The 21,113-nt window shown below is 35.8% G+C and overlaps 3 protein-coding genes across 4 annotated transcripts; all 3 read right to left on the bottom strand.

Annotated features, from left to right (window-relative positions):
* On the bottom strand, nucleotides 32-5,271 carry LOC18779434 (GTP-binding protein ERG). Its single transcript, XM_007211673.2, has 8 exons — nucleotides 4,718-5,271; nucleotides 3,753-3,842; nucleotides 2,754-2,899; nucleotides 2,161-2,319; nucleotides 1,989-2,055; nucleotides 1,257-1,364; nucleotides 991-1,130; nucleotides 32-736 (listed from the first exon to the last, which is right to left on the bottom strand). Exons 1-8 carry the CDS (start codon nucleotides 5,189-5,191, stop codon nucleotides 652-654), a joined length of 1,269 nt encoding a protein of 422 aa, XP_007211735.1. The 5' UTR covers nucleotides 5,192-5,271; the 3' UTR covers nucleotides 32-651.
* On the bottom strand, nucleotides 11,386-16,446 carry LOC18779037 (protein SUPPRESSOR OF FRI 4). Of its 2 annotated transcripts, none has more exons than XR_002271213.1 (7): nucleotides 16,066-16,446; nucleotides 15,039-15,139; nucleotides 14,286-14,412; nucleotides 13,782-14,149; nucleotides 12,708-12,862; nucleotides 11,963-12,621; nucleotides 11,386-11,842 (listed from the first exon to the last, which is right to left on the bottom strand). XR_002271213.1 is itself a non-coding variant. In XM_020562035.1 (7 exons), the coding sequence occupies exons 1-7, from the start codon at nucleotides 16,257-16,259 to the stop codon at nucleotides 11,771-11,773; spliced, it is 1,071 nt and encodes a 356-aa protein (XP_020417624.1). In that variant the 5' UTR covers nucleotides 16,260-16,445; the 3' UTR covers nucleotides 11,386-11,770. The 2 variants fall into 2 exon arrangements, 1 of the variants encoding a protein (XP_020417624.1); XM_020562035.1 differs by having other exon boundaries at nucleotides 12,568-12,621; nucleotides 16,066-16,445.
* On the bottom strand, nucleotides 16,805-20,399 carry LOC18780541. The gene is made up of 3 exons (XM_007212218.2): nucleotides 20,155-20,399; nucleotides 19,242-19,351; nucleotides 16,805-17,518 (listed from the first exon to the last, which is right to left on the bottom strand). The coding sequence occupies exons 2-3, from the start codon at nucleotides 19,336-19,338 to the stop codon at nucleotides 17,298-17,300; spliced, it is 318 nt and encodes a 105-aa protein (XP_007212280.1). The 5' UTR covers nucleotides 19,339-19,351; nucleotides 20,155-20,399; the 3' UTR covers nucleotides 16,805-17,297.

Genomic DNA, 21,113 nt, shown 5'->3' with positions numbered 1-21,113 from the left:
ACATTTGAATCAATTCGCATCTTAACACAGGTGGAATTTACAGTGACACAAGCAAAGTCACATTCATAAATGACTTCTGAACAATCAGAGATATGGGTCCTTTTAACAGTATACTAAAGGACGTATAGATTCAAATAAAAATCAAATGAAACAACCCTGCTTAAGCGTTCATATGTTGCTACACATTAACACATCTTTAGGGGGAAAAACAAAAGATTAGTATAAAGAGAAAAGAATTCCATATCAAGACACTGTATATTCTCAAAGATTCCGGACATTAGTGTTTGCATGCCAAGTTGGGGTCTTCGAATTATTTGTCAGCCGCTTCAATCCCCAAACTAAAGCTGATAAATTTCGGCCATTGAAAGCTCAGCACTAGATGGATGGCCTTCATAAATTTGATGAGTCGAGGAGAATAGAGTACAGATAGGCCTGATAAGCTTCCTTATGTACATTTCAAAATAGTGTGGGTGAAATGTTGCAATTTTTGACATTCAACTCTCTATTCACTAAACATGTTGCAAGTCCAACCTTACAAATAAGGTGCACTTCCATCTTGTGATGGATCATAGCTCGTCACTACCTTCGTTTTCAAGACAGTATGGCGTGAAAAGGTGCCCTTCTTGGCATTCAACTCAACTTTCTAATGTGTCATTTAAGTCTAACCTGGAGAATGAGGTGGACATCCCTCTTGAAGATGGACCTTAGCTCCTCATTAGCTTCCATGCCAATTCTCCTGTTTCAAAAGAATGTATTTCAGACCAATTTGTGTAAGAAGTAAAATAATGATTCCAATATGTTCTAATTACTTAAAGTGCCCAAGTAGCTAGGATACAACTCTTAAGCAAAGGGTGAAGTACATCAATAAGTTCGCAGTAAAAATAACCTAAAACAAATATCTTCTTTTTGTTAAAATTTTGAACAAATAGTCAAATGTTGTGAAAGTTACAGGAGCAAAACAAATGCTGAAATTAGGACTTCAGTATTTACCCTATTTTACAGCCCTTCTTTCCTACAAGAATCTTGCGTTGACTTAATTTGGGAGTGATAAGATGCTGTTCAATCCGAAGAGAGCCATCTCGCAACTCCTTCCAGTCCATCAACCGATGTTCAATACCGTATGGGATTTCCTAGAATAAGCAGAGATTGTCATTATTTAAGATTCTCAAATTGCTTATTTTGAGACCGTGAAGAGAATCGTTGAGCAGACAGAAATGATAGCCTCAAAGTACATACAAAAGTCGCTGAATCTCTACCTGATGGACATGGTCTAACAGCCTTTCTCGGACAACTTCTAATGATATATTCTTCATTACTTCCTCAGTCATGACGAATGGATCTTCCTCCCAAGATCTTTTGACAGCCTAAACATAAAAACCCACAGAAGAAATGAGATGTGGGATCTAGTACACAGCGTAACATTAGCTAGAAAGATAAGCAGATTCATGAAAATAAGTTAGTTTAGGTGCTTTACTAGATCAAGATAAATTTTAAAATACTTTTTCAAACCAAAACTTGAAAACAGAAGGAGGTGCACAAAGATTAGCAATCCAATTATAATTTCAATAAGCAAACCTTATTGGGTTCCCAAAAGACATAATTGCTTCTTACACTCATTAGAAGGACCAACTTATTAATAAAAACTATTCATCTACAAAAAAAGAGAGCCCAACGCATGAGGCCACCGTCATTATGGGGTACAGGATGGGTTAAATGGAACAAGAACATCCTTATCCTTGTACCCAAGGCTCACTCTCATAAATAAAAAATTATATGTTAAAATCTATTTAAAAAAGAAAAAAAACTCAGACTAAAAATTATAATAGTCTTTCAAATTTCTGACCAGATATTAAGTGAGAGAAAGAGCAGCGTTGTAGAATATGACATTTAGCAAACAATACATTTTAAAAAGCCTATTGTAATAGAATTCTTTTTGATGTTCCATAGGATATTATGGCAATGAAGGCATTACTAAAAAGTACACATGCCTGATCCATCAAGTATTGATTAAGATCTTTCACTCCAGATCCCTTTAGACCCGAAATCATGAAATGCCTACAAGATTAAAGCAATAAACAGATGGTCAGATGTACTCTTAAGAACCATGGGTTCCAAGAAAACAACAAACACCATCTCTCATTTGCTACAAGGAAACCTTACCTTTCAAACCCAGGAAGATCTTTGAATTGCTCGGCAACTGTTAATAAATCTTTCTTCTTCTCAACTAAATCAATCTTATTCATACATAAAACTCTCTTTTGTATTGGGTGTGCTTCTGCTCCCATACGCTTGATTAATCCTATAACCCTTGCATCAGGTCTACATAGATGGAAATGAAAAGAACCAGGTGATCAGGGACCAAATAATATTGGAAAAGAGAGAGAGAGAGAGAGAGAGAGAGAGAGAGAGAGAGAGGTGAAAATTTGACCAGCTGCCATATGTCTCTAGGTCTGATGCTTATGTGTGTGTGTGTGTGTGTGTGTGTGTGTGTGTGTGTGTGAGAGAGAGAGAGAGAGAGAGAGAGAGAGAGAGAGGTGAAAATTTGCCTACATGGAACCTGGCTGTCATATGTATCTAGGTCTGATGCTTATGTTCATTTCATGCATTAGCGCTATCACACTTATGAACTATAATAAAACAAGCCCATATAATAGCTTGATAAGATAGGTTGTGGAGCCAAATGGTGGGAAATATTGTTCGAAGGAATATGAAGAATAAAGCTTACGGAATATCAAATGGAATGGACCACTAACCTGGTAAGATGCCTATGGACGTCGAAAATAACTATGAGCACATCATATAAATTAACTGAGCTCCAAGCACTTTCTACACGAACCTTGAAATCCTTGTAAGGGCATCCTCTGTTACTTAATGTAATTCCTGGAGTATCAAAGAAACACTGCATACGCATAATAGATGAAGGCAGTCAATCAAATGGCCCAAAATGTGGAAAAACAACCATAAGACATTTCATGAGCTTCAATGTATGTGCTCTTCCATCAGTGAGGAAAAAGGAAAAGCATGACTACACGTTTTGAGGCACTAAGAAGAAAATTAATTGAATGTATTTTTTACAAGAGAGGTTGTTATTGCTGATGAGGATACTATTCAGATCATCACGCTAGTAATATAAATGACAAACTGTGATGCATTTTAAAAGACTATAAAGGTTATTTAAACAAGATGCATGACATAAGAATTTATATTGCATGCTTCCATGCTAGATTTTATGATTAAATATTTACAGTACCTTCATTACAAAGCTGGAAAAATAGTTGGGCATTGATAGGGATAGATAAGATGTTCTGATATTTACATGATTTACAGTCTAAAAACTATAATGTCACTGGTTTTATCTCAAAAGATGGGGTATCTATCAAAACTTTAATCAACACAAAAAATTTAAAAACAAGTAACCTTGACAAATCAAATAGTCAAAAGAGAAATGTGCTTTAGAAAAGAGGAAAAAAAAAAAAACAATAGAATAACAAGTACAAGATAAGTTATTTATTCCACGAGAATAATGTATCACAAAAATCTCATCATAAGACGGAAATAAGTGTCACAAGCTCATCAGGTTGTCTTTTTTATGTAATAATGTCATAATTGAACTGGGATAATGAAATCAATAGCATAGAGTAATTCAATTGATGGTGAGTAACTTTCATAACACATTAGGGCATAAAGTAACATTCACCAGAAAATTTTCCTACAGAAGCAGGTCGATTATTAACTAAAAACAAGATACATACAATTTGTGTGTCTCCTTTTGTCATCACTCCCAATACTTCATGGGTAGTGGTGTTCGTCTTCCGTGACACAGCAGCAACCTTAGTCCCAACCTGTAAAAAATGCAGAGGACGTCATCAGAACGGTTCTGGTTACAATAAATCCAGTAAAGGTATAAAATGATGTTAGATCCATGTTCTAATAAACTTAATTCAAGATAGTACCGCAAATCATTTTATATCCAACAGAGTACATCAAAGAATCAAGGTTAAGAACAAAGGATAATCTCCCAAGCTTATATGTATATCCCAGATGGGAGTCTAAAAAGATTTTTCATTTGTTTCTCTCCGAAATATAACATTTTGGATTTAAGAGAAATGTTATGCACAGGACAGGTTCAGACTCAATACTGGTGTTTGATACTCACTTAAGACTCCTAAGAAGAACTCACCTTTGTTTAGCTGGAAACGAGTTCAGAGCCACTGACATGTTAAGCCTTCTGTCAAGAAGCTCAAACATGCTTTAACCTTAGCAACTATTTTGATATCTTAACAACCGAAGTCCAGTAATCATGGGAAAATTAGGCAGAATACGATACCCGTGTTGTTCATCTAATGCCATGCAATATACACAACACAACAGAGCAACATAGAAGAACGAATGTTATCTGCCCATAAAATATAAACTATGACCAATTAGGCAAATGAAATAATGCATAACGCCAAAATTACCAAAAGTCTCCAACACTTCATTATACTCATGCTACAGAACTTGTGTATACCCTACTGAAATTCCCATAACCAAATCATCAAGAAACTGTTAATCAAATTAAAGACTACTTAATACCAAAACCAAAAAACAGCTTCAGAACAAAAACTACGAAAGCCAATTAACCGCAGTACCTTCATCGCTCAATACAATCATTTAATAATTCATCAAGAACACCATTAGATTAAACACCTTTAAACGATAAGGGCAAAGAACAAACCATATAATTCGTCAGTGCAGACTTTCCGGCATTCGGGGCACCTATTATCCCAACCGACAACGCCTTCTGGTCCTCCTCCTTGACCACTTCCTCCTCATCCTCCTCATCCTCATCGTCTGATGGCAAACATACCGCCGCTTCAAGAAGCTTCTTCGCGAGCGAGCTGTTCTTAAATATCAAATCATCAGGTTTTTTCTTTTGGGCAATCAATTCATCAGCTTTTGATCTGTATTTGGTGTTCCAAGTGGGCTTCTGAGGGATTTTCGGCTTAGAATCTGAACTAATGGTTGGTATGTCGTAATGGGTACTGTCAAAGACTGAGTCTGAACCATTTTCAGAGTCCGAGAGGGATGGGGTGTGGCTGGAATCGTCTTCTTGAGGTTGAGCTGCGTAGAACCTGTGAAAGAAGGTTGGGTTTAATGGGGTTTTTCTGGGTTTCGAAGAGAGAGTTCTCAGAGCTCTCAAAGCTTTCATTCTCAGCTGCTAGATACGAAGCATGAAGAGAAAGAGAGACGTCCGGGTGGGCACTTGGGGTTTTAGGGGTTTAGAATGTTGGCTTGACTTATGTAAAATTTACTCTTTCCTTACGCTATTATAAATAGTATTATTATCACAAAACATCCCTAAGGTTTATGAAACTCTCAGATTGCATCTTTAATGTTTTTTTGTATCATTCGTGGTCCTCAAGGTTAGTATGTGTGATCACAAATGGTCCCTCCCGTTAAGTTCTATCAAAAACTCTGTTAGTTTGTTGATATGACATATATATATATATATATATATATATATATATAGTCCTGATTTCTTGGACTACATGAGTCCAAGAGATTTGTGGTCACTCACCGTTGGATGTAAATTCAACGGTTCACTCACTCTTGCACTCCTTTTAAGAAACCTTTTTAAACCATTGAATTAATATCCAACGGTGGGTGACCACAATCTCTTGGACTCCTGTGGTCCAAGAGATCGGGACTGTATATATATATATATATATCACAAAACATCCTTGAGGTTCATGCACCTATCACAAATGGTCCATAAGAATTTTTTTAAAATTTTTTAATGATTTTTTCATTTAAAATCCTTTTATAAATGGTTTTTTCGTTTATAAATAATTTTAAAAATAAAACCAAAACTTTATGAATTTTTAATTAAAAAATTAAAAAATTTCGCAAGGACCATTTGTGATGGGCGTGCATGAACCTCAGGGATGTTTTGTCATATATATATGACACGTCAGCAAACTAACAAAGTTTTTTACGGAACCTAACGGCAGGAACCTTTTGTGATCGCACATACTAATCTTGAGGACCACGAGTGACAAAAAAAAAACATTAATGATGCAATTTGATAGTTTCGTAAACCTTAGGGACGTTTTGTGATAATAAGCCTTATAAATATGACCTCTTACAAGAAGAGGAATATATGTAAAATTCCCACAAACAAATATTCTTATATTAGATTTCATATTTTAGCATGGTATTAGAGGGTTTGGGAATTGCTGACTCTAGTTTCAAACCCTTGTCATCGCTATGGGGGTTGAGGATTTTTTCAACCCTCATGGAGGTAACCCCACCGATTCCTTCTCTTATTCTTAACCAATCATAGCTGAATTGAGTGCCCATGTGGCCAAGCTCCTACAGATGCAGACTTCGATCTCGAACCTGATCCTAAATCAAGATCCTATTTTGATAACCCTGAACCCCATCCTGAATCAGGATCCTATTTTGACGATCCTAACCCCAACTCCGAATTTGTCTCTGATTCAGACCCAGATCCCAACTTTGACTCCGACTTCGACCTCAACTCAGGCTCAAATCCTGATCCGGATTCCTACAAAACTTATATCTTATGCATCTTCCACTGCACAGATTATGATTTCCCGACTAACAACCCCGACACATTGACTAGATTGAGCATATTGTGGTAATCCATGACACACTCGTGTGACTTGTTTTAAATTGCATGACTACCCCGAATGGTAGGCTACTCTCAAAGATAGAACACAATGCGATACGACTAATAATGGTACTGATTATTGATTCCATACTTCGAATAAGAGTGATTCCACGAGTTAGATAATTGATTTTGGTGCAATTGATCATATGGCGTATGATCTTGATGATTTTTTGAATACTACACAACCCCTACAAACTTGTATTGCTAACGCCAATGGAGTTACTTATCCTGTGACATGGGCTGACATTGTTGCACTCTCATCCTCTTTCACTATCTAATACTTTACTTGTTCCATCTTTATCTAATAAATTGATGTCCATTAGTCAGCTTATTGAATAATTGAATTGATGTGTACTTATTTACCTGAGTTTTTGTTTGCTTCAGGATATTCACACTAAAGAGATTCTTGGTCGTGGTACTAAGAGAGAGATGGCTACATTATATAGATGAATTCAGTCTTGACATGGCTAACGCTATGACGCATTCCTCTGACAGCAAACAAAAGCAAATCTGAATGTGGCACCGTTGATTATGACATCTGTCTTTTAGTTATATGAAGCATTTTATACCATATTTATTATCAAGTTTCAAGGACTCCAACTTCACATGTGACACTTGTATTTTGGCTAAGAGTCATTATGTGCCTTATCCGTTGAGTACGAACAAGTGTACTACTCCATTTACGTTAGTTCACTCTTATATTTGAGGACTTTCACCTATCACTGCTTCTTCTGGTGTTCGATGGTTTGTCACATTCGTAGATGATTGTACACGAATGACATAGCTTTATTTGCTGAAGAACAAAAACAAAGTGTTTTTCGGTTTTCAGTTACTCCACAAACAGATGAAAGCTCAGTTCAATGCTCAAATACAGATTCTTCTCTCAGACAATGGTGGAGAATTTGTCAATCATAACTTTCAGGCTTACTTCCAACAACATGAAATTATCTAAGATATGACTTCTCCTCAAACACCACAACAAAATGGTGTTGCTAAACGAAAGAATCAACATCTTTTTGAAATCGCCTGAGCACTTCTGATTGGTGTTCATGTTCCTCGCCATTACTGGGATGATGTTATTGGCACCGCTATTCACCTGATCAACCGCATACCTTCTAGTGTATTGACCTTTAAAACTCCCTTACAAGTGCTTGCACAACACGGGCCTTTGCCTTTTTGATTTAGTACTTACGCCCCGAATCTTTAGATGGGTGACATTCGTTCATCTCCACAAAACCAGCTTAGCAAACTTGATCCTTGTGCGCTTTGTTGTGTTTTTGTCATCAGAAAGGCTACCGTTGTTATCAGCCTTCTACCAAACATACTTATGTCACTTTGAATATGAATTCTAGAATATGAGATGTTCTTTCATTACCCATCATCCAATTCTACGCTGTACGGGGAGATATGAAGTCAAGAGCAGAATTGGAGCAACTTGAAAAACGAAGAAATTTGCTTCTGTACAGAAACGATTGATCGTCCAAACCTGATGATCGATCGTCTCGAGTTTGGAGCACAATATTACTCTCTGCCAAAAAGTGATTAATTGCCCATTCACAATGATTAATCGCTAGACTCTCCTAACACCTGCGAACATGTTTCAGATCAGAGTCTCACACCTACAAACAATACAAAACAACAAGATGAAGACCCCCCTCTAACTCAACAGTACCAACAGACCAATCTCCTGAGAATATCCCTGACGTAACTACTCCTACTACACTTGTGAATTTAGAGAATAAATCTATTGGATACCAATTACCTTTCAGGCAGAATTGTGGGAAGCCACCAAACTGTTATTCACATGATATTGGCAAGACATTAAAGTACCCAATTGCGAATCATGTATCCAATAGGAAACTGTCTGAACTATACAAGGCCTTTATGCATCAGTTGTCTGTTATTCATATCCCAACTAAGGTTGCTGAAGCATTAAAATATCCTAAGTGGATTCAAGCTATAAGGGAAGAGATGAAAGCTCTTGAGAAAAATCAGACTTGGACACTGGAAACTTTACCACAAGGAAAAAAGACTATCGAATGTAAATGGATGTTTAACATAAAACACAACGTTGATGGATTTATCGAGCGATACAAGGCAAGACTTGTGGCGAAATGGTACACACAGACTTATGGTGTAAATTATGAAGAAACCTTTGCACCAGTTGTAAAATTGAACATAGTCAGAATGTTACTGTCCCTCGCAATTAATTTGGACTGGCCACCACACCAGTTTGATTTTAAAAATGTTTTCCTACATGGACAACTCACGGAAGATGTGTATATGGACATTCCTTCTAGATATAATACTACTCAGACTGGAACAATATGTAAATTTTGAAAGGCGTTGTATGGACTGAAACAGTCACCACATGCATGGTTTAGGCTGTTCACCATGGCAATGAAGAACAATGGTTTCCAACAGAGTAACACAGATCATACTCTGTTCTTGAAATATCAGAATGATAAGAAAATAGCTTTAATAATTTATGTTGACGACATGATTATTACTGGGAATGATAAACATGAAATATTTCAACTACAAGACTATTTGGCTATTGAATTTGAGATGAAGAATTTAGGTGGACTCAAATATTTCTTGGGGATTGAGGTTGCCTGATCACAACAAGGCATATTTTTCTTTCAAAGAAAATACGTCTTGGACTTGTTGATAGACACATGAATGCTAGATTGCAAACATGTAGACACTCCTATTGTTCAAAATCATAATCTTGGAGAATACCCGAATCAAGTTCCACTTAACAAAGAAAGATACCAAAGATTAGTGGGAAGATTGATCTACTTTTCTCATACTCGGCCTGACATTGCTTATGCGGTGAGCGTCGTCAGTCAATTTATGCATTCTCCTAGTGAAGACCACACGAATGCAGTTATTTGAATACTTAGATATTTGAAGTTTGCACCCAGAAAAGAACTTATATTCTCAAAACATGGTCATCTGAATATTGATGGTTACACAGATGCAGATCAGGCAAGAAGTATAACAGATAGGAAATCCACATCCTGTTACTTCACATTCGTGGGAGGTAATTTGGTTATATGGAGAAGCAAGAAACAGAAGGTTGTTGCATTATCCGATGCAGAAGCCAAGTTCAGAGGAATGACCAAAGGAATTTGCGAACTCATTTGGTTAAAGAGGTTTCTTACTGAACTTGGGTATATACCTACATTTGTAATGAATCTCTTTTGTGACAACAAGGCTGCAATAGCTATTGCACGGAATCCAGTCCAACATAATCGCACTAAATATGTTGAGGTAGATCGACACTATATCAAACAGAAAGCTCAAATTGGCATATATTTTGACAAAGACAATTTCTAGTAGAGCATTCCACAATTCACTCGACCAGTTGGGCATTGGTGACATCTATGCACCAACGTGAGGAGGAGTGTTGGCGTGACTTGTGGATCATTGACTTTCTTTCCTTACACACCAATGATTCCCATTATAATTATATTTGATTTACTTTAATTCATGATTTTCTACTGTGAATAGAAATATGAATTTATTATTTACTTGGCCACAAAGGCTCCGTTGTATTATAAATATGACCTACTACAAGGAGAAGAATATATAGAAAATTCCCACTAACAAATATTATCATATTAGGTTTCATATTTTAGCATAGCTATCTGCTCTCTATATCGTGTTTTATGAATACACGAAGAAGTTTTTTTTCCCCATTTTATTTATATTAAAAAAAAATTCTATTTTTTGGCGTCCAGAATAGGAAATGGTCTTCTTATTTTATTTTTTATTTTCCTTCTTTTCTTATTTTCTTTCGTACTTTTGCTATTGCTAGCACCATGTAAATGCATTTTCAATATATTAATAATTAGTTTTCTCTTAGGTATAAAAACTTTTGACAATGTGACATTCTAACCTACTCTAATTTATTTATGTGAAGGAGAGACTCAAACTTGAGGGAAAGGAAATTGACACTATTTTGATTAACTAACCTAACTCGCATGTGTGATTATCTGAAGGAAAAAAAAAAAAAAAAACTTAATTTACATGTACAAAATTAAACTATGATAAGACGAGCAACACATGAGTACTAGTGCTACTACCCAAGAATGGAAGGACATAGAGTTAGTGCGCCTTATGCAAAACAAATTCAACAAAAAGAGTATTTGAAACAAAGTTTCAAATGAAGAATAGGATCTAATTTGAGGCATTAGCTTGAGCACTAATCTTATGATTAGAACCGTCTATATATGTTAAATTTTTTCTAAGCTTTGTCGAAGATCGATTAAACTGACCATAGAGAACCTTTGTACACAACCAATGTGTTATTATTTTGATGGGATTGGTGGCCATAGCTAGAATATTTATATAAAGTACTACTTGAATGATGAAAAATATATGAATATGACGATTATACCTCCACGTGATGTTGGTAATTTACATATCATAATATGGTTGAACAAAGGAGGTGTAATATTCATATACAAAATACGTCATCACATTGATCGACTGCAACACAACACCATGCAAAAGCAAATTTCTGCAAATTGTAGCTCTGGGATTCGTAGATGTAGTTGCTCCAAAGTGCTCGTAAAAGAAAACAGTCCTAAAGCTCGACCGTAATTGGAGAGTGCATGTGGATTCAAGCCATTCTCATTTTTATGTTTTTTTTTAAAAAAAATTTAAATTTATCACTTGGGGACTAATTTGTCACAATAAGCAACATAACAGCACCATCATCAATAAACAACAATCCAGTTACTATTCACATTTGAAATATAAAACTAGAATACTATTGAATCACGGGGGAAATGAAATGAAATCCTTCAAATGAACATATCCTAAAAGGTTTACATCAAAATCTATGGGAGCAAGCAAAAGGGAAAATGGAAAAAAGAATATCATAACTTAAAATAATTTTCCCTTCCACCTCACATTCTTGCAAAGAATACAACACAAAGGTATGACTGGTTTTACTTGCAAGACAAACCAAAGAACCCGCCTTGCTCATCAAATAAACCATCAGCATGACATTCCAAGGTCCATACACCAGCATGACATTCCAACTGTGCATACAATGACATTGGCCCATCGCTGCTATTTGATCTAAAATGCCATCCGGCCAGCGAGCCGGCTCTCCAAAATCCTTCTGTCTATGGCTGCATCAATTGAACTCATCTGAAAAATAAAACAGCAATAAGATAATCAGAGAGGAACCGGGGGCATCATTCACTTGGTCAAGCAAGATAAGTAAATTGGTCCTATCCAAAGATACCAAACTTTGTGAAAGAAGCTGACCTGTGCCAAGTCTGGTTTCACTGTTCAATAATAAAGTAATGTTGCTACAATTAAACAAAAATCTGTTGGGCTTGATCTTGTTTCACTCAAAACCCCAAGCCCCAAAAAAGAAAGCATAGGGAGAGTGAATAACAACAGATAAATCCAAATTTTAAAAGAACAAATACATAGATTCCGTACTTAACTGAGTACGATGCTAGGTAGAAGAATCCTTGAGCCCATTGCAGCAAGCTTGTCAAAATTGTAATTACTAACTAACAGCAAAAATAATGTAAATACCTACTTGAACCTTTTGATGCAGTTGCGTGGAAACCCGAGAAATGGCAGTTTAAACAAAACAGCATGCCCATCAACCAAGGGTTGGAAAGCAGAAAGATGGAGGACTAAAAGGTTCACATGTTCTTTGCTAAAATTTTCTTTTCAAAAGAAAAAAGTTCAAATTCATACAGTATATGCCTCTCTAAACAGGAAAAATTGGTAAACAAGCCAATCTGATAAGCCTACCTCCTTTTCATAAATAATAATAAATAAATTAAAAAACATAAAGCCTACCTATCTGGTTAGAGCAATCCAACTCCGTAAATTAAAGAGGTAGTATGACTTACCTGGCTAGTTTCATCATGCACCTGATACTTCACTAAGGACATTCTTCTTTCCTCCTGCAAGTAAGTCAACTGAACCAATTAGCCACAACACTAGCAAAAAGGAAACCTAATTAGCATTTTGTAAACTAGAAATGACTTACCATGGACATAGCCTCATCATCCCAAACCAGATACACCTCATTAGCTGCTGGCTGAGGAGCAGGAGCTTTGTTTGCAATTACAGGCGGTGGTCCAATTGATGGACCACCAGTATTTGGACCAGATGCATAAGAGTGTGAATTAATTAAGGTCCCACCTGTAGCAATTAAATGCAAGGGAGATATCAGGTTCACAAGCCTTGCACACATGAAATCAACAATCCAAAGGCATCGACTAGGACAGAAGAGCTATATTTTTAGCAATGTGGGCAGGCTTCATTATTGTAAAGGGCAAACACATAAGGCTTATCATACCAGAACAACTAGTAGCTTAGTTGGTCAAGAAATAAAAACAATTATCAGGATCAATTGGGTGCATAAAAGGAAGATAATAAACTGCCTTTGTAATATATCAAATACACATAAGCCTGCAAAGTACAAACTAAGCTGTTGATAGCAAATCCAAATTTGAAGTTGATCAACTCCCAAAACAGTACTGTGTAGTATAATCTCAAAAGGTGACTTGAACCATAAATAACAAGAGAAAATTCCCAAAGCATCTATTACTTATTTTATCATACATAAGGAAAGCATGATCTGATAGCAAGAAAATACCATTTTTGTTAAAATCTATGATTAGAATACAGCTTTGACTCTATACTGTTAAGAAAGAAAAAAACAAAATTTTGAGAGACTTTAAATTAGCCAAACAAGGGAAGGGCAAAAGGTTACCAAAAAAAACATTTGACAAGACAGACAGTTATATACAATAGAATGTTACACATATTAAATCACTCCAAAAAGAAATTTTAAAAAAATTAAAGTACAGTTACTACCAACATATACAAAAAGGAGGGGATACCAGATAAATTACAGCATCATGCCTACTTAAAACACCCATATTATGAGCTACAAGTTTCAATTTTGAAAATTTTGAAATACCAAATGTTTGAATTACTTCTAAAAAACAAAAATTTATATACAAGAAACGTATCTGAAAGACCATTTAAGCAAATAAAAAATAGGACATCAAACCTGAAATGCTTAGATAACTACTTGTTATGAAAGTTTTCGCACCTTGATGCGCATCTGTTGAGCCTTTAAGTTCAGCTGGAGAATTTGAGAGAATACTAGTTGAAGGCATAGGAGCTGAAAAGGGAGAACTTTGAGTTGGTACATTATTTATACCAACAACAGGAAACAGGGGTTGTGATACAGGAACAGGAGGCATGGATGTAGGAAGTCCAGGCGGAGTTATATGTGACGGCAGATGTGCAGGGGTTGATGATGGTGGGGGTGGCCTCACATTCTGCACAGGAAACAATGGCTGCGGCACATAACCCAATGAGGAAGGAGGAGGAATTGAGACTGCTGGAAGTTGTGGAAACCATGGCTGGGGACGAGGTTGCCAAGCATTTGGAGGCATTGGAACTGCAGGACTGTAACTGGTGCAAACAAAAACCAAAGAAACATACACACATGTTGTTTATGTAAATGGTATATGTAACACAGAAAATATAGTTTTCAAATTTTTGAAAGCTGGTTCCGGAGGATATGCAAGAAACCTCACAGAAAACATACATTGGCCGGATTGCACCCAAAGCTGGTTGAGGAGGATATCCAATCCCCATCGAACCTGGCACCATACCACCAACAAACTGGGTTGACGGGATGTCCACTTTAGCTACTTTTGATGGAGCGTCCTCATCTGCAAATAAATTAAAATATTTAGAAAATAAACTCCACTTATATGATTAATGCTATAACTTCAAGATAACATGAAATGAACAACACAAAATGATAGGTACTGTACACTTTTTGTTGGTTCGATTAGTCTTTAAGACAAACCACGACAAAACATTTCATACAGAATTCTTATGCACAGATTAGGACATCCTAATGAGTGTGTACTTGCATGAGTTTATATGTGGATGCATTCTCTTGCAAGTAAATTGGTTCAACCATGAAAACAGGAGAATTTCAACATGTTAAAAATTTCCAACTGGACCAAATACAATCATCAAAGCTTTTATACCCAAATAACTATTACATGGATGTTGCTATGAACACTCCAATAGAGCATCTTATTTAATACATTATACTATTCAAGGAAATTTGATTCAAATGGGTCGGTTTATGTATACTTGCATGTGCCAGCACATCCAGGTGAAACTTTAATGTGAATCAAACCCAAAGGCGGCATAAAACAGTTGAATTTAATCATTTAAATAAAATAAAAATTTAAACATCATCAATATCAATGGGGATAACATAACCTAAACATAAAATAAGAAAATTCTCTGGATAAACATCATATTTGTAAGGATCCTTTACCTTCCTCTCCATAATGTGCAGCCAAGACATCAGGTGGGATTCCTTGCATCCCATATATTTCAATATCCGTTGACTCTCTTCCAGTCTTTGCATTGGGAACTCTGTAAAACATAGTTTTTCCAGTTTGAGAATCAGTAAAGTGAAAAAGAAAATCAGTGCAAGGAATTATATTGAGGCACAGTTCAAATATATTGAACAAATTCCAATGGCCATTTATAATAGCTCATTTAAATGATCAAGTGAAATAGTTTAATCACAAACAATGAGCAACTACAAGCATCTACGATGATGTTCTTATGTCTGAGTTAGAAAACTTGAAACCGGGGTTTTTGAATATGGGTTGTTCTTTTGTATTAATGAAAAATTGGTTAGAGTTCAAAAAGAAATGAATTAACATTTACTTTTTGAATACAGTGGACAAGGTTTGAGTTTATCATCAGCACATAGGTATGTGCATAAAGTTCCTCTTACACTTATATGAGTAACAGGTTAATACAATACATTATCTTCCTGAGGTTCAGGGGCCGTCTCATTATTAAGAAGCGTGTGGCATTGACATTTCAGCATATCCCAACAACATAAAAACCAATTTATAGTAACAGCCACATTGTTTCCTGGAATCTAAATTCTACTAAACTTCCATCAAATACCTACAGCTTGAATTTGCTCGAAAATCAAGATAGCCTATCAATGCCATTGACCATTAAACTTTTGCCTATGCAACTAACATAAAAACTTTAATCTCAAATTATTTTTCCAGCAAAAGAATTCTTCACAAATCGTTTTTTTAATTAAAAGAAAAGAATTTGTTTTATCTAAAGCCCATTAGAAAGATGCACCAACTGACCAAACTATGATTTTTTTAAGGATGAAGATCATATTTTTACATAGCAAAAATAAAAACAATGAAGATCATAGTTAGCAAACATAAAGCTGATCAATATCGTATTATCATATAGTAAAGTCAGCTATGAAAGAACGTAAAAATTAGGGTTCAGATAATTGGGGAAAATATAGAAGTCAATACTTGGTGACGCTCTCTTTGTGGACCTGGAGGACATGAATGGCCATGCCACCAGCGGTAGATAGCTTCTTGTGGCAGACATGGCACTTAAAGTGCTTGGCTTTCTGGTGCTGCACCAGTATCTTCTCATCGTCAAATTCTCTATCACAGTAGTAGCACCAAACCTTCGACGAAACCCTCTTCTTCTTCCTACCCATTTGTCCTTCTTCCTCCTTGTCCTCCTCGTACGGGTCTGCTTGTTGTGTTTCTTTTTGTCTCCCTCTCTCTCCCCCTCTCTCTCTCTCTGAGCTTCGATTCGGTATTTGGGTTTTTGGAGGTTTCCCTTCTGTGATCTGTGGGTTCTTTTATTTCACGTCTTCGTATTTGTAGCCTATTTTTATAATATTATATAAGAAAAATGGGTTGAAATTTGGGGCTAGGGCTTTTCCAAGTCCTAATTGATGTAGCAGATTGCAAATTAATCTAGTTGATAGTTGGGTTGACCTGAGCTGAGGCCCAACCTAAAATTGACCAAGATTAGTTTTTTTATTTGTTTTTTAGTACAAGTAATTTGGGGGAGGAGTTTACACAAATATTCATTGTAAACCCCTTGATATCCAATGACCAATCTTAATTAAGTTGGAAACGTTTACATTACTCTCCTTATCTCTCTCCTCTCGTAACGTATAAAACTGCCACACAATATTATTAATCTATATGGTTTTTTTTTTTTTTTTGGATCGGATATTAATCTATATGTTATAACATGATAAAACAACAAGTTTATACTTTAAGTTTAAATATCAATAAATATACATGCGTTATAACATATATGGTTAACGTCACATGGAGATGTCGTACACCGAAACATTCCTTCTATCACTCATCACCTATCACTTGAAGAGAGATAGAAAGAGGCCTATAGCATGCATAAAAGCAATCTCAATTAGTTGTATACTTACAGCCCAAATATATGAGAGTTCAATCGCTTTGAGTCAAAAAGTAAGTGCAACTATGATTTTCCTCCCAACACTAAAATTTATCTGAAAAATAAGGGGCGAAGAATGCATCAACCGTGGCAAGTTCCAGAAAGGAGCTTGTGATGGCAAAATCACATCATCAATAGCAGCTGACAGAAAATGAAAACCAACATACATTAATCAAATGGATTCTTAATCACTATTTCTGGTCTGCAGACTGCATGATGCTGTCAAATTTTCAGTGCTTCCGACCATGGAAATGACAAATGGGATATCCTACTCTTCTTTCTTGGAGGATTGGGAAGAGCTATCAGCTTCAACTGTAGGCTGGTTTACACTAGCTTTGGCCTCAGCAAGAAATGCAGGATCAGGCTTATGTTTGTCAGAAGGTTCCTTCATTGCCATATATATATAAAATGCAATAACTATGTTGACAGATATAACAGCAAGGAAACCACTCAACAATGTGAGTGAATATGGAGACATGTCGCTTGCACCTGTTTCACATGAAGAACACGCTCAGATAATCCAAGAGGAAAACCTCGGAAAGTAACTTTATAAAGCTCCCTTCCTAAATCCTAGCAAAAAATTATCACATAGTAAGGCAAGTTACAAGATCAAAGTTTTTCGATTTAATCAGACATTCACTTGCATGATTGTGATAAGGGCATGTTGGCTGTGCAATTTGGTGACACAAACTCAAGCGCCTATGTTTTCTTCAGAAATTTCCTACAACCATAGTGCTTTGCACAAGATTACCCATACACCCACAGGAATACCAATGGCCACTAGGCTCTAGATAACATTTTACCTACAACTGGAAATCCAACAGTAGCCAAAAAAAAAGTAATAATCTTAAGATAGTTGACACATGTATTGGCAAGTTGAGTAATATTCTTTTGATAAGAAACAAAACTTAAATAGTGAAAAATCAAGTTGAGTACTACTAACACGATGCCATTGATTGGTTTCAAAATTTTCATATCCCAAGCGGTCTCAATTTTAAGCGGTAGGGTATTCTGAAAATTGAAAGATGACACAAATGGTTTATAATTGTTCCCATGGATCTTGATGTGGATCTTTTCATATTACTGGGCTGTACTTATGCTTCTAACCTCTTTTTAGCTTGGCTTTACTAGTCTCTGATCTTGGGGTCAAAGTCCCATAAAGATTACTAGTTCGAGAAGCTTAGATATAACTCTTTCTGTTTAGTGGAGAATAGGTTTCAGAGAACATCTTCAGTAATTTTTAAGCGTTCTTAGAGAATCTATGATGAATTATAGCCTTGCATGTAATTCACATGGGGAAATAGGGAGAGTGCCTAGATTTATCTTCTTCTCCTTTTATTTGATTACTAGGACTCCTGTTTTCACCACTAGCCCTTATTTTCCTCTGATCACCCCACAAGCTCATACTTTGTACACAGGTCTAAACTCCAAATCCTTGTATAGCATGCTACTAGTACATGCTGCAGCTGTTTTCTTAGTTAGGTGGAGACAAAATTCCAATTTAGTAAAATCATCGAGCGACTAAAGTTAATCTTATAGTAATCCTGATTCTTCCACCATTCAAATCCCAAAATCAAATTTGTTTCCAAAAGTAAAGCCCACAACGTCAATGCTATCCTACAGCAGTATGGCACCACATCATCTTGGCACTAGTTATACTTTTATTTATTTATTTATTCTGTTACATGCCCTAGTTATACTTGGTGATAGGATGCCATCTTTATTCTTGTAAAGCACATTCACTGTAAGGATATTGTTATGTAATTATAAAATATTAAAAAAAAACAAAGCTTCTAATCATCAAAACTCTCCTCGTGGGAACTTAGAGGTCATTAGTTGGAAGATATTTAAAAGGCTTGATTGAGATGAAAATTCCCATTATCACGACATTAAGAGTGACATGGACAAACTCTAAGGTGCTCTAGGATAGGAACGAAATGCAGAATGACATAAATTCAAAATGTGAAACGAGAAATGGTCTGCTTATTTAGAAATAAAACAAGTAACGCAGACAAAATTATCAAAAAGAGGATTGAAAGTAGATAAATTCATTGTAATATAGCATTAAGAAGGAAAACCCAGCATAACTAGTGCGAGCCTATATTAGTACGACGAGGGACCTCCAATAAGATGCAGTACTAGTTTTATATCAACCAATTAGACATGAGGACTGAAGATGACAAAAGCTACAGAATTTGCACAGCAGCCTTACCAGGAAGCCAATTATTGTTAAACGCATATAATATCACCACGGGAGTTATCCACATAAACAATGATGCAGTAACGAACTTTTGTATTACTCCTGCCATTGCTATCTCCAATCTACAGAATGAAGAAGAAAATAATCGATACCAATAGAAACATAAATCACGAGTATTAGGCCCACAAACAAACATGAGAGGGAGATATCATAATCGATGATACAATGGACTTTCTAGAATTGTTTACACAAGCAAGTGATGAGTAGGTTAACACATTTTGCTGTAAAAGACTACCGATAAGTCTTGTAAACATGCACCGGGCCAGAGATGTAACTAATGGGCTATAACCATAGTTCATTGGCATCATTACTAACACCTATGCACATGAATTTCCTCAAAGTCAGTATAAATGACTGAAACCCGTGATAAAGTCACAACTATTATGCTTAGTGATCATAAGTTCGTCGGAACAAATAATTATATCAAATACCCATACAAACAAAGGAAATACATCATAAATTCATTGGAACAAATAATTATATCAAATTCCCATACACAGAAAGAAAATTCCAAGCTAAGTCATAACAATTGCATACATGAGGGAACAAAGTGGGCTTTCCTGTGAACAAAGACACTAAATTCTCCTTGGGATACTTCTATGCAATGCTTAAGTGAAGTATGAACTACTTGGTTTTTACTGAGATATGGTGTACCACTTGAAAGAATCTCATATTCAAATAAAAACCAAAACTTTTCAGATGCAACCAATCAACAAACAATCATCTTTGAACAAAGATACTAAATTTCAAAGTCACCTGTGAATAAAGACACTAAATTTCAATGACCCAATCTCACATAGACATTTAATCAAACACTTTGAGCGCATACTTAAGCCAGAAAAGAATGGACTGAGTAACAGCATACCCAACTGAGAGTATTGGATCGGTAGATTGAGCCGCCAAGAAAGGACTTGACTAATCACTGTTAGCTTGCCTGTCCTGTTCAACAATCCAATCCCTTCTGCTACAGAAATTGCATATTCTCTGTGGGGATATAAAATAGTTCCGACTCCGAAGACAAATAACTCAGAAGCAAAGCTTGTTCTTTTGGTGCTGGAAATTCATAAGCAAAGCTTCAACACAAGAGACTTGCTGTTTTACTTCTGGGATGCCAAACCCAAGAGAGATAAGTTTGGAAGTGGGCCCTCCATGATCAGATCTAAAGCCCAACAGGCCCAACACCATTCCTATTATACAATTATTATTATTTTTTTTTCACATGATTTTTTTTTTCTTCCATTTTGAGTCAACTTTTGCCTTTTCTCTTTTAAGGAATATTTGGAGTTCAACCCCCATGTATGTTACATCACTGTTTTTAGTTATATGTCTGTAAATATAGAATTGTATTCTAATTGTAGAAGGAATAATAACAATTGCAATAGAAAGAATTATTACGAATATGAAAATTGCGCAATTCTTAGGAACATTCATAACCATTCATAGTGTTGAAATAAAATCAACATGACAACATGATTTGATAATGGCTTCACTATGAAGCGGCCACAAGTAAAGTCTGCACATAACGCCACTTTCTTTTAGACTAGACTTGATGTGAAAATTGAATCATATCTACAAATGGGATTGACTCAAAGATGGTACATCTACCCAATTTCCCACCAGACTAATTGGTACGATGTTAGTGTTGAACGTATAACCTTGTGAGATTTAACTTTCTCTTATTATCATGGTAACATGTTTTCGAACAGATAAACTTGTATTTTTTATTCTTTGCAATTAGCTCTTATGTTATTAATACACATCTACTTAATGATAGAAGATGTCTCAAGTTCGAATTTCCCTTTCCCCGTTGATAAAAAACAATGC

The sequence above is a fragment of the Prunus persica genome, chromosome G4 (assembly GCF_000346465.2).
Source record: "Prunus persica cultivar Lovell chromosome G4, Prunus_persica_NCBIv2, whole genome shotgun sequence".
Taxonomy (NCBI): domain Eukaryota; kingdom Viridiplantae; phylum Streptophyta; class Magnoliopsida; order Rosales; family Rosaceae; genus Prunus; species Prunus persica.
The sequence above is the reverse complement of the archived record's forward strand: the minus strand, read 5'-3'. Positions and strand labels throughout refer to the sequence as shown.